This window comes from Pristiophorus japonicus, chromosome 11 (genome assembly GCF_044704955.1).
Source record: "Pristiophorus japonicus isolate sPriJap1 chromosome 11, sPriJap1.hap1, whole genome shotgun sequence".
Lineage (NCBI taxonomy): Eukaryota > Metazoa > Chordata > Chondrichthyes > Pristiophoridae > Pristiophorus > Pristiophorus japonicus.
The window spans coordinates 920,771-937,410 of record NC_091987.1 but is presented as its reverse complement, the minus strand read 5'-3'; the positions used below and the strand labels follow the sequence as shown (position 1 = coordinate 937,410).

Sequence of the window (16,640 nt, the reverse complement as noted above, 5' to 3'; positions counted from 1 at the left end):
TGGATTTCCAGAAGGCATTCGATAAGGTGCCACATAAAAGGTTACTGCACAAGATAAGAGCTCACGGGGTTGGGGGTAATATATTGGCCAAGGTCCAACATAAAACTCACGACCTAAAGAAAAGATGGTGGGTGGAAAAAAACTCAGGAGATCCAGCAACTAGCGTGGATTCTTTAGCACAGTCAGGACCACCTACGGTCCAAGCACCCAAGGCCTTACCCCATGGAGGGCCCAGAACGGAGAGGCACTCATCAAGGACAGAGAGGTAGACAGTGCCCGCTGGAAAGAGCACTTTGAAGAGCTCCTTAACCGAGACTCAGTCTTCGACGCGAGTGTCCTCGACTCCATCCCGCAGCATGCTACCCACCACCATCTCAGCACATCCCCAGCCCGGCACGAGGTTGAAAAGGCCATCCGACAACTGAAGAACAAAAAGGCCTCAGGAGCAGATGGAATCCCCGCTGAAGCATTAAAGCATGGCAGAGAAGCACTAGTGGCACGAATACATGAACTCATTTCTCTTATTTGGAAAGAGGAGAGCATGCCAGGGGATCTCAGAGACTCTATAATCGTGACCATCTTCAAGAAAGTGACAAGTCCAATTCCAGTAATTACAGAGGGGTTTCCCTGCTGTCTGTCACAAGGAAAGGCATCGCACAAATCGGCAGCTTACTGTCAACAAGGGCAGACGTCGATGACAAAGTCCAACACCGCCTTCAGTGTGCCAATGCAGCTTTCGGTCACCTGAGGGAGAGGGTGTTTGAAGACCACGACCTTAAACCCGGCACCAAGCTCATGGTCTACAGAGCAGTAGTGTTACCCACCCTCCTATATGCTTCAGAGACCTGGACTATGTACAGCAGGCACCTCAAAGCACTGGAGAAGTACCACCAACGCTGCCTCCGCAAGATCCTGGGAATCCATTGGCAGAATAGACGCACCAACATTCTCGCTCAGGCCAACGTCCCCAGCATCGAAGCATTGACCACGCTCGATAAGCTCCAATGAACGGGTCACATCGCCCACATGCCGGACACTAGGCTCCCAAAACAAGTGCTCTACTCAGAGCTCCGACATGGTAAGTGAGCCCCAGGTGGGCAGAGGAAATACTTCAGGACACCCTCAAAGCCTCCTGGGAAAAGTGCAACATCTCCCACCAACATCTGGGACTCCCTGGCCCAAGACCGCACAAAATCAAGGAGAAGGATCCAGGAAGGTGCCGAACACTTCGAATCTCTTCGCCAGGAGCACATGGAAGCCAAGTGCAAACAGCAGAAGGTGCGCACGGCAATTCAAGCCCCCCCACCCACCCGTCCCTTCAACCACCGTCTGCCCCACCTGTATCAGAGACTGTAGGTCCCACATTGGACTCATGAGTCACCAGAGAAGTCATATTAGTGTGGAAGCTAGTCACCTTCGACTCTGAGGGACTGCGGATAAGGAGAAAAATATATTAGTATGGATAGAGGATTGGCTGATTAACAGAGAAGAGAGAATCGGGATAAATGGGTCATTTTCCGGTTGGCAAACAGTGACTAGTGGGGTGCCACAGGGATCAGTGCTGGGGCCTCAACTATTTACAATCTATGTTAATGACTTGGATGAAGGGACCGAGTGTAATGTTGCCAAGATTGTTCATGATACAAAGATGAGCAGGAAAGCAAGTTGTGAGGAGGACACAAAAAATCTACAAAGGGATATAGACAGGCTCAGTAAGTGGGCAAAAATTTGGCAGATGGAGTATAATGTGGGAAAATATGAGGTTATCCACTTTGGCAGGAAAAATAAAAAAGCTAATTATTATTTAAATGGAGAAAAATTAAAAAAGGTGCAGTACCTGGGGATCCCTGTGCATGAAACACAAAAAGTTGACCTTTATTGCAAGGGGGATGGAGTATAAAAGCAGGGAAGTCCTGCTACAACTGTACAGGGTATTGGTGAGACCACATCTGGAGTACTGCGTACAGTTTTGTCTACCGCAGCTCTCTGAGGTAGAAAATTCCAAAGATTCACGACCCTCTGAGAGATGAAATTCCTCCTCATTTCCATTTTAAATGGGCGACGCCTTATTCTGAAACTATGCCCTCTAGTTCTAGATTCCCCCATGAGGGGAACCATCCTCTCTGCAACTACCCTTTCAAGCCCCCTCAGAATCTTATATGTCTTTTGCACTCTGTTGCTGGGCTGCGTCATCATTGAGAATGGGGAAATTCATGGAGCCTCCTCCTCCCGTTAGTTGTTTAATGGTCCACCACCTCTCACGACAGGATGCCGCAGAATTGCAGAGCTTTGATCTGATCCATTGATTGTGGGATCACTTAGCTCTGTTTATAACATGCTGCTTCCACTGTTTAGCATGCATGGAGTCCTGTGTTGCAGCTTCCCCAGGTTGGCCCCTCATTTTTAGGTACACCTGGTGCTGCTCCTGGCATGCTCTTCTGCACTCCTCATTGAACCAGGGTTGGTCCCCTGGTACTGGTAGAGTGAGGGATATGCCGGGCTGGAGGAGGTTCATTGGGGAAGACTTACTTCCATTCTAAAAGTGAGTTCTCAGGTGGCTGTACAGTCCAATGCATGAATTACAGTCGCTGTAACAGGTGGGACAGACAGTGGTTGAGGGAAGGGTGGGTGGGACAGGTTTGCCGCACGCTCCTTCCGCTGTCTGCGCTTGGTTTCTGCATGCTCTCAGCGATGAGACTCGAGGTGCTCAGCACCCTCCCAGATGCTCTTCCTCCACATAGAGCGGTCTTGGGTCAGGGACTCCCAGGAGCCGTTGGGGATGTTACACTTTATCAAGGAGGCTTTGAGGGTATCCTTGAAACATTTCCTCTGCCCACCTGAGATTCACTTGCAGTGTAGGAGTTCCAAGTAGAGCACTTGCTTAGGGAGTCTTGTGTCGGGCATGCGGACAATGTGGCCTGCCCAACGGAGCTGGTCGAGTGTGGTCAGTGCTTCGAAGCTGGGGATGTTGGCCTGAGCGAGAACACTGACGTTGGTGCATGTGTCCTCCCAGTGGATTTGCAGGATCTTGTGGAGACAAGATCCTGTCCAACGGACCCACCACAGACCCAATCCACTAGAGGAGGTTACAGAGATAGAGAGGGATGAGGCCATGGATGGATTTGAAAACAAGGATACCTGTATGCAATATAAAAAAATTGTGTTTCATCAATTAAGCATTTTGCTATTATCTCAAAAGATGTAAATTCTGACTCTGGCATTTTTGTTTTAATTTTTTAATATTTAGGCCACTTCTGGATGAGGGGAAGGCCAGCATTCCATGCTTAGCTAGCAGACTCACAACGGAACTTGTTAATCACATCAATGTAAGTTTTATTTTGTAAAACAATCTATATTTTCTTTGATATCAGGATTGCCTATAATCAGGGCCACACTGGATTATTCCCCAAGGCTGTGCGGGTGCCTTTTATGATTTAGCACTCCCAGTGCAGAGTTTAATTTCATTCAAGCACGTTTGGGGAATTTCATGGGATTTTCCACATGTTAAAATCATATTGTGTGTTCTGACCTCCAGGCCTGAATTCCCAGAATGCACCCCATCGAAGAAAGCTGTCTGCTGGGGAGCATTGATTTTCAAAATCTATCTTTTGAGCTAATATCATTATTTGGATACAAGGGGTCACAAGTTAAAAATGTGGATGTTTAGGAGTAAGAAGGGGCTTTGTTCACTCAAATACGAGTTGTGGAATTAGATAGTAGGGAAGGACATCGAATCAGCCAATATAAATGGGTCCAAGGGCCCAGCCGAGGCTCAGTGGATAGCACTCTCTCTCACCTCGGAGTCAGAAGGTTGTGGGTTCAAGTCCCACTGCAGAGACTTGAGCACAAAATCTGGGCTGACACTCCAGGGCAGTACTGAGGGAGTGTTGCACTGTCAGAGGTGCTGTCTTTTGGATGAGACTGAGGTCCTGTCTGCCCTCTTAGATGAACATATTTCGAAGAAGGGTTCTCCCCAGTGTGGTGGTCAATATTTATCCCTCAATCCCAACAGATTATCCGGCCATGATCGTATTGCTGTGCTTGCTGTGGGAGCTTGCTGTGCGCAAATTGGCTGCCGCATTTCCTACATTACAACAGTGACTACACTTTAAAAGCGCTTTGGCATGTCCTGAGGTTGTCAAAGGCTCTATAATCATCTTCCTTATTTCTTCAGAGACAAGGGATTGAGGGATATGCTGGGAAGGAGGCTTGATGGGGTTAAGGTCGAACCAGAAATGAGCAGGCTCCATGCTTACTCACCTTTTTCTGTTGCTGAGAATGATGTTCCTGTGATCTGTCTTTTCAAGAAATCGTTGCCACAGTTGCGAAAGGACATTGAAAGCAAACTGAACAACACAACACAAAATCTGAAAAAGTACAGCTGTGGAGTTCCCACCTCAGACCATGAGAAGATGACATTTCTGATCGAGGTAGGGGCCTCTCCATTTCATGACTTTATTTATATTCCACCTTAGTTAACATGAACCCTCGGGGGATGGGTGAAGCTGAATTCAAGGAAAAGAAAATCAGGTGGGGTGTAACATGGGCTCCCGAGTCATTGTCGCTGTCTGGCATGACCATCGAAGACCAATTTCACCCTCAAGAAGTGTTCTCTCTCACATCTCCAGTTCACTTCTCTTCACGGCCTGATTTAAAACAGAGCATTGACTCGATCAAAGGGGAGTGGAGTGGTGAGACTGAGACCAGGGTTTGACTCTCCAACCTGTAATTCCTCCCCACCCCAAAATCACTTCAATGGACACGGAAATCACTGTCACAGCAGAAACCATAGCAGGAACTGAATTACAGATTGTTCCTTAACTGGCCATGATTTTCCAATTTGTGTTATTGTTAATAATAAATGAGTTGGCGCCATTAGTTATAAACACCAGCATTAAAACAATTACTTTAGGAAAATCTAGGCCAAATAACCAGTTGCTGACTGAGTGAAATAGCCAATATACTGAAATTACATACAGAGAAACTAGTCGGTTCTTCAAGCCTGCCCCACACTCAGTGTGGCTGGACTCAATAACTAGGCACTTTCTAGCCCCCTGCCCCTCACGCTCAACCCCCACCCACCCCTACAGCCATGTAAGCTCCTGGGAGAGGCAAAAACAACAGAGAAAAACTCAGGGCCAATAATAGAAAAAAAATAACTCAGGAAAACTCCCCTCCGGCGATTAAAACCAGTCTGGGAGATGACGTGGACCATGTGTTATCTGTAAGTACTCCATACTCTAATAACTTAATGTGTGGAAAACAAAGTTCTCCTAACTTTCCCCTTCATGTGGCGACGACATTTTGTTTTAGGTGGATAGATTCAAATGTAGTAGTATACTTTCGAAGGTGCAAGAACATCCATAGACAGAATAAGCTATCGCCAGAACTAACCTGGCAATGTCAGTGTGATATAACTTCATAGCTCTACGAAAGGGAAAGTTAAAGTGAATTATTTCCACACAGAAGGTTATTAGAATGTGGAATGACTTATGCTAATAGGCTACTGAGGCATACTGTAACGCTATTTAAAAGGCAATTGATAAGGAAGAACAGTGAAGGAATTGGGGAAAGGACAGGGAAATGGAATTAAGAGTAGGTAGCTCCAGTTGAACTGATTGGCTTAATGGGCCAAATGGGTGTCATTTCAGTGATTCAATCTTGAACTGGATATGGACCTGGTATTTGGTCACTTTGATACATTTTTCCCCAAACAATCCAAAGAAATCAGACATTCTGGGGTTCGATTCCACTAGGGCTCTCCCAATCGTCTTGCATGGAAGATCCATGGAAATCCCAGAAAAATGGAGTAACTGGCTGCTTCTCCGTGTTTTCTGTGGACCTTCTGACGGAGATATTGTGACTGATTGGGAGAAGCCCCCGCACACCAACGCCCCCCCCCCCGCCATCCCCAACACAGAAATTCAACCCCTTCATTTATAACACAGACTCTGGTTAGCAACAAGATTATGGGTTCTAAGTTTGCATAACAATGATCAAATCCTGTGTGGTTATTAAGTTACTGGAGTGATGGGTACATAGCAAGTGCTAGATGAAGAAAGGCCAAGGTACATCTAGATCACCTTCTACCATCCTGGTAGTCTCATGAAACAATGATAATGGAGTTGTTGACTAATTATAGCAATCCATGAATTAGTCTTCAACAGACCCAGACATGATGTGAGGAAAACCCCCACTGGTGCAGAGCTTTGGGAAACATATGAAGTGGGATGTAAGATTGGATAGGATTGCGGAATGTTGCCTGATTAATCTTTGTGGGGGAGGACATACTTGAAGAAACTTTCCTTGGGAGATTTAATGGTTGAATGGAATCGATTTATAGATGGTCTGGGGAAGGAACAAAGCTTTACGGGAAAATGGCCATTCCTTGTTTAATGCTTTCCTGTATTCTCGTGGGGATGATTTTCTAACACCTTTGATTTGATCACAGAAAATCAACGAATTCTGTAGTCACGCAAAAACTGTGACTTCAGGGGAAGAGACTCAAAACCCCACAGATGGTCCGAGGTATATCACCAAAGTACGAAAGGAGTATAAAGAATGGAATTCATTTCTGCAGAAGAGTCTATTAAACTGTGAGTGTAAACCATTTGAGTTATCTTTTTGAACTGGGCCACTGGCTGGGGTACCGTTGGTAGCTCGACAGTGTGATCTCGCTTTCTGATTGGGGCTGTCTCTTCAGCAGGGCTCGCAGTGGAGATGACCTCCACCCTCCTGATGCATTTCTGTCTCACGGGTCACTTGCAGATAGATCCTGGCTGGAGACATGCTGCAAGCAGGTCTTGGAAATAAGGAAACCATCACTGAGCCATCTGAAAAAAATGTTGTCTTGTCTTGTCTGTCCGCGGTTGAGTCGGCATATGCAGTCTAGCTATACTCTGCCAACTTTGTGAGGGACTGGCCAGGACACCGGGGATAACTCCCCTGCTCTTCTTCAAAATAGTGCCCTAGGATCTTTTACGTCCACCCGAGAGAGCAGACGGGGCCTCAGTTTAACGTCTCTTCCAAAAGACAGCACTTCCGACAGTGCAGCGCTCCCTCAGCACTGCACTGGAGTGTCAGCCTAGATATTTGTGCTCAAGTCCCTGGAGTGGGACTCGAACCCACAACCTTCTTACACACAGGTGAGTGTACTAACCACTGAGACACAGCTGATACTCAGAGGAAGATCATTTTTGGAGGAAGATCGTTTTTTCGAGGGCTTGTACAGGCCCCTCAAACACCTCTCCCAAAGAGCCTCTCCGCCAGGTTGTGAATACTGGACACCAAGGCTTTAAAGAAACCCCCAGCATTGCATCAGAGAAAATAGCAAGAAACACCATGGAGGCCATATTCCCCTCATTTCATTAGCACAGTAGGTTGTGGGTTCAAGTCCCACTCCAGAGTCCTGACCACAAAATCTTGGCTGACACTCCAGTGCATTATTCCGTATTTTGGATGAGATGTAAAAGTGAGGCCCCGTATGCCCTCTCAGGGGAATGTAAAGGATCCCACGGTACTATTTCAAGGAAGAGCAGGGAAGTTCTCCCCGGTGTCCTAGCCAATATTTATACCTCAATCACAACACCTAAAAACAGATTATCTGCTCATTATCACGTTGCTGTTTGTGGGAGCTTGCTGTGTATAATTTGGCTGCCGCGTTTCCTACATTACAAAAGTGACTACACTTCAAAAAGCATTTAATTCGCCGTAAAATGCTTTGGGTGTCCTGAGGATTTAAATGGCGCTATATAAATGCAAGTTTATATGTAATTCTATCTTTCCTTCTTTCTTTCTTCCTTTCTTTCTTCCTTTATTTCTTTCCATCTTTCCTTCTTTTTTTGTTTCCTTCTTTCTCTCCTCCACTTGCTAATTTTAAGCCATGGTGCACACTTTCTGGGTAAGGAGAAGGCGGCAGGAATGTGCCCTGAACACATTTCTGGCCCAATCTACCCCACATTCACTGGAGAAATGCCAGGAAAGGACCAAGGCTGAGGCTTTTTAATCCTGACCTGTCATTTTTTCCATGCAAGCCCTACTCTCCCTGCTTAATAATGGCTGGTATCCACCACTCAAGGTGTGGAGAAACACATCCAGTGGGGCAGCTGCTGCATTCTCTCACTGACAATTCCCAGTCACCATCATCATCAGAGGCAGACCCTCGAAACCGAGGATTGCTTCCACTCTAACAGTGAGTTCTCAGGTGACTGAACAGTCCAATAGAAACATAGAAAATAGGTGCAGGAGTAGGCCATTCGGCCCTTCGAGCCTGCACCACCATTCAATAAGATCATGGCTGATCATTCCCTCAGTACCCCTTTCCTGCTTTCTCTCCATGCCCCTTGATCCCTTTAACCACTTGAAACTATTATTAAGGAAGAAATAGCAGGACATCTAGATAGGAATAGTGCAATCAAGCAGACGCAGCATGGATTCATGAAGGGGAAATCATGTTTAACTAATTTACTGGAATTCTTTGAGGATATAACGAGCATGGTGGATAGAGGTGTACCGATGGATGTGGTGTATTTAGATTTCCAAAAGGCATTCGATAAGGTGCCACACAAAAGGTTACTGCAGAAGATAAAGGTACGCGGAGTCAGGGGAAATGTATTAGCATGGATAGAGAATTGGCTGGCGAACAGAAAGCAGAGAGTCGGGATAAATGGGTCCTTTTCGGGTTGGAAATCGGTGGTTAGTGGTGTGCCACAGGGATCGGTGCTGGGACCACAACTGTTTACAATATACATAGATGACCTGGAAGAGGGGACAGAGTGTAGTGTAACAAAATTTGCAGATGACACAAAGATTAGTGGGAAAGCGGGTTGTGTAGAGGACACAGAAAGGCTGCAAAGAGATTTAGATAGGTTAAGCGAATGGGCTAAGGTTTGGCAGATGGAATACAATGTCGGAAAGTGTAAGGTCATCCAGCTTGGGAAAAAAAACAGGAAAGGGAATATTATTTGAATGGGGAGAAATTACAACATGCTGCGGTGCAGAGGGACCTGGGGGTCCTTGTGCATGAAACTCTTGAATCCCAAAAAGTTAGTTTGCAGGTGCAGCAGGTAATCAGGAAGGCAAATGGAATGTTGGCCTTCATTGCGAGAGGGATGGAGTACAAAAGCAGGGAGGTCCTTCTGTAACTGTATAGGGTATTGGTGAGGCCGCACCTGGAGTACTGCGTGCAGTTTTGGTCACCTTACTTAAGGAAGGATATACTAGCTTTGGAGGGGGTACAGAGATGATTCACTCGGCTGATTCCGGAGATGAGGGGGTTACCATATGATGATAGATTGAGTAGACTGGGTCTTTACTCGTTGGAGTTCAGAAGGATGAAGGGGGATCTTATAGAAACATTTAAAATAATGAAAGGGATAGACAAGATAGAGGCGGAGAGGTTGTTTCCACTGGTCGGGGAGACTAGAACTAGGGGGCACAGCCTCACAATACGGGGGAGCCAATTTAAAACCGAGTTGAGAAGGAATTTCTTCTCCCAGAGGGTTGTGAATCTGTGGAATTCTCTGCCCAAGGAAGCAGTTGAGGCTAGCTCATTAAATGTATTCAGGTCACAGATAGATAGACTTTTAACCAATAAGGGAATTAAGGGTTATGGGGAGAGGGCGGGTAAATGGAGCTGAGTCCACGGCCAGATCAGCCATGATCTTGTTGAATGGCGGAGCAGGCTCGAGGGGCTAGATGGCCTACTCCTGTTCCTAATTCTTATGTTCTTATGTTCTTATGTAAGGGCCATATCTAACTCCCTCTTGAATATATCCAATGAACTGGCATCAACAATTCTCTGTGATGTGGAATTCCTCAGGTTAACAACTCTCTGAGTGAAGAAGTTTCTCCTCATCTCAGTCCTAAATGGCCTACCCCTTATCCTAAGACTGTGTCCCCTGGTTCTGGACTTCCCCAACATCGGGAACATTCTACCCGCATCTAACCTGTCCCGTCCCGTCAGAATTTTATATGTTTCTATGAGATCCCCTCTCATCCATCTCAACTCCAATGTATAAAGGCCCAGTTGATCCAGTTTCTCCTCATATGTCAGTCCTGCCATCCCAGGAATCAGTCTGGTGAACCTTCGCTGCACTCCCTCAATAGCAAGAACGTCCTTCCTCAGATTAGGAGACCAAAACTGAACACAATATTCCAGGTGAGGCCTCACTAAGGCCCTGTACAACTGCAGTAAGACCTCCCTGCTCCTATACTCAAATCCCCTAGCTATGAAGGCCAACATACCATTTGCCTTCTTCACTGCCTGCTGTATCTGTATGCCAACTTTCAATAACTGATGAATCATGACCCCCAGGTCTCGTTGCACCTCCCCTTTTCCTAATCTGCCGCCATTCAGATAATATTCTGTCTTCGTGTTTTTGCCTCCAAAGTGGATAACCTCACATTTATCCACATTATACTGCATCTGCCATGCATTTGCCCATTCACCTAACCTGTCCAAGTCAATATGAGAATTACAGTCTCTGTCACAGGTAGGACAGACAGTGGTTGAAGGAAAGGGTGGGTGGGGTGTCTGGTTTGCCGCACGCTCCTTCGGCGACGAGACTCGAGGTGCTCAGCGCCCTCCCGGATGCTCTTTCTCTACTTAGGGCGGTCTTGGGTCAGGGTTCCCAGGTGTCGGTGGGGATGTTGCACTTCATCAAGGAGGCTTTGAGGGTGTCCTTGAACCGTTTCCTCTGCCCACCTGGGGCTTGATTGCCGTGTAGGAGTTCTGAGTCGAGCGCTTGGTTTGGGCGTCTCGTGTCGGGCATGCAGACAATTTGGTCCGCCCAACGCAGCTGGTCGAGTGTGGTCAGTGCTTCGATGCTGGGGATGTTGGCCTGAGCGAGAACACTGACGTCGGTGCGTCTATCCTCCCATTTTCCATACCTCGGGAGCCTACTATCAGCAAGAGCAAACATCGATGACGAGGTCCAACACCACCTCCAGTGCGCCAGCGCAGCCTTCGGTCGCCTGAGCAAGAGAGTGTTTGAAGACCAGGACCTCAAATCTGCCGCCAAGCTTATGGTCGACAGGGCAGTAGTGATACCCGCCCTCCTGTATAGCTCAGAGACGTGGACCATATACAGAAGACACCTCAAAGCACTGGAGAAATACCATCATTGCTGCCTCCGCAAGTTCCAGCAAATTCCCAGTCAACTAGGGGTTGCCAACCTTTCAGGATTAACCTGGAGTCTTCAGGAATTAAAGATTCATCTCCTGGAAGCTGCTGAGAGCAATTCAGGAGAAAAATCAAAGGGGCATTAAAAAAAATGGTATTTTGCTCATTCTTATTTGTAAATTTTTGTTTATTAGTCATTAAAGTATTGGAGATGGAAGAAAAAGAGGCTGTTTGACTGGGTGGAGCAGTTAGAGGTGGGAGGTCATGTGATGAAGCTTCCGGGAGCTAAATTAGCACACAAGACACAATGGCCAAATGAAGATTACACGCCAGAAGGAAATAAAACTTATTAAAAAACTGTTTCTCTATGAGTGGACTTGCAGGCAGTGGATTGAATTTTGTGAATTAAGCAGCAAGCGTGCATCACTTAATGACATCATGGCCCAATGGCATCAATTAGCACAAAGCAATGCAAACTACTTTCTTACACACTGGGCCGCAAACGAGTGTCCTGAACTTAAATAAAGACAATTACGAAGGTATGAGGACAGAGTTGGCGAAAGAGGACTGGGAAAATAGATTCAAGGATAAGATGATAGATAAGCAGTGGCAGACATTTAAGGGGATATTTCATAACTCTCAGCAAAGATATATTCCAGTGAGAAAGAAAGACTCTGAGAGAAGGATGAACCAGCCGTAGATAACTAAGGAAGTTAAGGATGGTATCAAATTGAAAACAAAGGCATACAATATTGCAAAAATTAGTGGTAGGCCAGAGGATTGGGAAATTTTTAGAAACCAGCAAAGGACGACTAAAAAAATAATAAAGAGAGTGAAGATAGATTATGAGATTAAACTAGCAAGAATTATTAAAAAACAAACAGTAAGAGCTTCTATAGGTATATAAAAGTGAAGAGAGTGGCTAAAGTAAACATTGGTTCCTTAGAGGATGAGACTGGGGAATTAATAATGGAAAACAGAGAAATGGCAGAGAATTTGAACAAATATTTTGTATCGGTCTTCATGGTAGAAACACTAATAGCATCCCAATAATTGATAATCAAGGGGCTATAGAGAGTGGGGAACTTAAAACAATCACTATCACTGGAAAAAAAGTACTCGGCAAACTACTGGGACTAAAGGTGGACAAGCCCGGGACCTGATGGCCTGCATCCTAGGGTCTTAAAAGAAGTGACTGCAGAGATAGTGGATGCATTGGTTGTAATCTACCAAAATTCCCTGGCTCTGGAGAGGTCCCAGCAGATAGGAAACCTGCAAATGTACTGCTCCTATTCAAGAAAGAAGGGAGGCAGAAAGCAGGAAAGTATAGACCAGATAGCCTAACATCTGTCGTTGGGAAAATACTGGAGTCCATTATTAAGGAAGCAGTAGCAGGACATTTAGAAAAATATAATACAATCAAGCAGAATCAGCATGGTTTTATGAATGGGAAATCATGTTTGACAAATTTGCTAGGGCTCTTTGAGGATATAACAAGCAGGGTGGATAAAGCAGAACCAGTAGATGTGTGTTTGGATTTCCAGAAGGCATTCGATAAGGTGCCACATAAGAGGTTACTGAACAAAATAAAAGCTCACGGGGTTGGCTGTGAAGCACCTTGAGACATGATAAGAACATGAAAGTTGCTATGTATCTTTTCTGCCATTTCTAACTGAAAGTAAGATGAGGTAAGTCAAACAAAGTCAAAATAAGTTAAGGCTGACGTTAAACCAGTAAAAAAAAGGCAATTTGAGTTTTACAGACTTATCCATCTCCTTTCTTTTACTAGTCCGCGACTACCTGCGTGATGAAATTCTACAATATGAAGATTCTTACCGTGGAAGGGAGCTACCTGGGTTTGTCAACTACAGAACCTTTGAATCTCTCGTAAAGAATGAGATTATTAAGCTGGAAGAGCCAGCCATTGAGAAACTGAAGACTATCACAGGTATGTGACTGCCGTACTTAAGGTGCACAACTTTTAATATAAGAACTCTGGGATCGATACCCTGACAAGAATATTCATTTAGGGTGCCAGACCAATCTTCAATTTAACTTCTCTTCACAAATCTTCACTTTAACTCGTCAACAAGGAACCATCTGGATTCCATCACCCAGTCTATACTTAGGAGTTAATGGTGCCTAAGTTTGGCTTGTCAAACTGTCTTTACATCAACCATTTCAGATTATACACCACCAACCTCCCATCAGAATCCACATCAGCTGCTGAGTAAATGAATTAACCCTTTCTTGCCGATTATCCAAAAAGTCGGACAACAAATTCATGAGCTAATAATTGTTTATTAACCTTGGAACATAAGTAGCAACAGTCAAACATTTAATATGCAAATAATTTGCAGATAGGGCTAATTGACAAAATAATGAACATAGATTATAAAGGCCGTTCAGTTATGTCTTAATAATTCAGTATGAAATGCTTGCCGATTTTAAATTTACAGTTGAGGTGGGTGTCTGGGATTGATGTAAATTGGTGAGATTAATTTAAGGTTAGACACATTAATTGGCTGAAAGGTAACAGCGTTAAATAGCCAGTCTATTGAATAGATTAAAGTCTAGGCTTGTAGGTAGCATTGACTCCAAAACTTATGTGGCCTCATCCTTATGAGCTGGCTCAGAAGAAATGATTGCCTTGCCTTCCTCTGGGGTGGCTGGGAGTGAGGGGTGGTATTAGATTTCTGAGACATCAGAGTGATGAGCCGCTGTCTGTAGAGGGACTATTCATGTTTCCTTGATGCTCCTCTCCTGGCTAAATTCACCAGTGGTAGCTATATCTGGACTAGAACAACACAGGAGGAAACTATTTGGCCTGTCGTGCCTGTGCCGGCTCTTTGAAAGAGCTGACAATTTAGTCCTACATCCCAGCTTTTTCCCCATTACCCTGAAAATTCGTCCTATTCAAGTACCTGTCCAATTCTCTTTTGAAAGTTCCAATGGAATGTGATTCCACCACCCTTTCAGATAGTGAGTCCTCGATCTCAATCCTCTCTGAAACAATTCTTCTCATCTCCCCTCTAGTTCGTTTGCCAATTATTTTAAATCTATGACCTCTGACTACCGACCCACTTGCCAAAGGAAACAGTTTCTCCCTACTGGCACTATCAAAAGGCCTCATAATTTTGAATACCTCTATTAGGTCACCCCTCTCTGCTGTAAGGGAAACAATCCCAGCTTCTCCAACCTCTCCACATAACTGGAGTTTCTCACCCCGGGTATCATCCTGGTAAACATCCTCTGCACCCTCTCCAAGGCCTCGACATCCTTCCTAAAGTGTGGTGCCAGAATTGTGCACAATACTCCAGCTAACTAGCTGGTTTACATCTAAGTGATGCACTTACATCTGCCTGTACCTTGCTGGAATAGCCGTACAATCTTAACCTCTGTACCCTTTCTCTGTCTCTGTTGGAAATGTACTTTGTGATTTTACAGAGACACTTGTCCATATATATACCCTTCGAACCTTGGTTGGACCACACTTGGAGTACTGTGCACAGTTCTGGTTTCCATATTACAAAAAATTAGAAGAATTGAAGAAAATACAAACAATGTTTACAAAGATGATACCAGAACCAAGAGGGTAAAACTATCAGGGAAGACTAAGTAGGCTGGGACTCTTCTGGAAAAAAGACTGAGAGGTGACTTGATAGGGATGTTCAAAATTATGAAGGGTTCATTGGGTACTTGTAGAGGGGATGTTTCTACTTTTGGGGGAGACTGAAATTAGAGGCCATAAATATAAGATAGTGACTAATAAATCCAATAAGGAATTCAAGAGCCACTTTTTTTACTCAGGTAGTGATGGGAATATTGAATGTGTGACCACATGGAGTAGTTGAGGCAAATAGCATAGATCCATTTATGGGGAAACTAGACATGAGGAACTGAAAGAAATTAGTATTAGTAAAAAAATAATACTGGAGAAATGAATGGGACTGAAAGCCGATAAATCCCCTGGACCTGATGGCCTACATCCTAGGGTTTTGAAAGAGGTGGCTGCAGAGATAGTGGATGCATTGGTTGTCAACTTCCAGAATTCCATTGATTCTAGAACAGTTTACGTAGATTGGAAAGTAGCTAATGTGACCCCTCTATTTAAGAAAGGAGGAAGAGAGAAAACGGGGAACTACAGACCAGTTGGCCTGACATCAGTCGAAGGGAAATATTAAAATCTATTATTAAGGATGTGGTAATAGGGCACTTAGAAAATAATAATAGGATTGGGCAGAGTCAACATGGATTTCTGAAAGGGAAATCATGTTTGACAAATCTGTTAGAGTTTTTTGAGGTTGTAACTAGCAGAATAGATAAGAGGGAACCAGTGAATGTGGTGCATTTGGATTTGCAGAAGGCATTCGATAAGGTGCCACCTAAGAGGTTATTAGGGCTCATGCGATCGGGGGTAATATACTAGCATGGATTGAGGATTGGTTAATGGTCAGAAAACAGAGAGTAGGAATTAACGGGTCATTTTCGGGTTGGCAGGCTGTAACTAGTGGGGTAACACAAGGATCACTGCTTTTGGATGCGGGGACCAAATGTAATGTCTGCTGATGATACAAAGCTAGGTGGGAATGTAAGTTGTGAGGAGGATGCAAAGAGGCTTCAAGGGGCTATAGACAGGCTCAGTGAGTGGGCAAATGGAATATAATGTGGAGAAATGTGAAATTATAGAAGAAAAATAGAAAAGCAGAGTATTTTTTAAATGGTGAGAGATTGGGAAATGTTGGTGTTCAGAGGGACCTGGGTTCCTTGTACACCAATCACTGAAAGTTAACTTGCAGGTACAGCAAGTGATTAAGAAAGCAAATGGTATGTTGACCTTTATTACAAGAAGATTTGAGTATAAGATTAAAGACATCTTACTGCAATTATATAGGGCCCTGGTGAGACCACACCTGGAGTATTTGTCTCCATACCTAAGGAAGGATATACTTGCTATTGAAGGAGTGCAACGAAGGTTCACCAGACTGATTCCTGGGATGGGGGGATTGTCCTATGAGGAGAGATTGAGTAGACTAGGCATGTATTCTCTAGCGTTTAGAAGAATGAAAGAAGATCTCATTGAAACATACAAAATTCTTACAGGGCTTGACAGGGTAGATGCAGGGAGGATGTTTCCCCCCGGCTGGGGAGTCTAGAACCAGGGGTCACTGTCTCAGAATAAGGGGGTTGGCCATTTAGGACTGAGATGAGGAGAAACTTCTTCAATCAGAGGGTGGTGAATCTTTGGAATTCTCTACCCCAGAGGGCTGTGGAGGCTCAGTCTTTGAGTATATTCAAGACGGAGATCAATAGATTTTTGGATATCAAGGGATATGGGGATAGTGCAAGAAAGTGAAGTTGAGATAGAAGATCAGCCATGATCTTATTGAGTGATGGAGCAGGCTCGAAGGGCCGAATGGCCTACTCCTGCTTCTAATTCTTATGTTCTCATGGGAGGGAAAGGAGTAAAAGGATACGTTGATAGTGTGAGATGATGTAAGATGGGAAGAGGCTCTTG

General features: G+C 44.7%; 1 protein-coding gene across 1 annotated transcript in view; it reads left to right on the top strand.

Annotated features, from left to right (window-relative positions):
- Positions 1-16,640, top strand: part of LOC139275956 (interferon-induced GTP-binding protein Mx3-like) — a 74,177-nt gene that overhangs the window by 49,001 nt on the left and 8,536 nt on the right. Inside the window, exons 8-11 of the mRNA XM_070893207.1 lie at positions 3,248-3,326; positions 4,308-4,430; positions 6,452-6,596; positions 12,912-13,070. Of these exons, the coding sequence (XP_070749308.1) occupies positions 3,248-3,326; positions 4,308-4,430; positions 6,452-6,596; positions 12,912-13,070 (506 nt within the window). The remainder of the gene's footprint in view (positions 1-3,247; positions 3,327-4,307; positions 4,431-6,451; positions 6,597-12,911; positions 13,071-16,640) is intronic.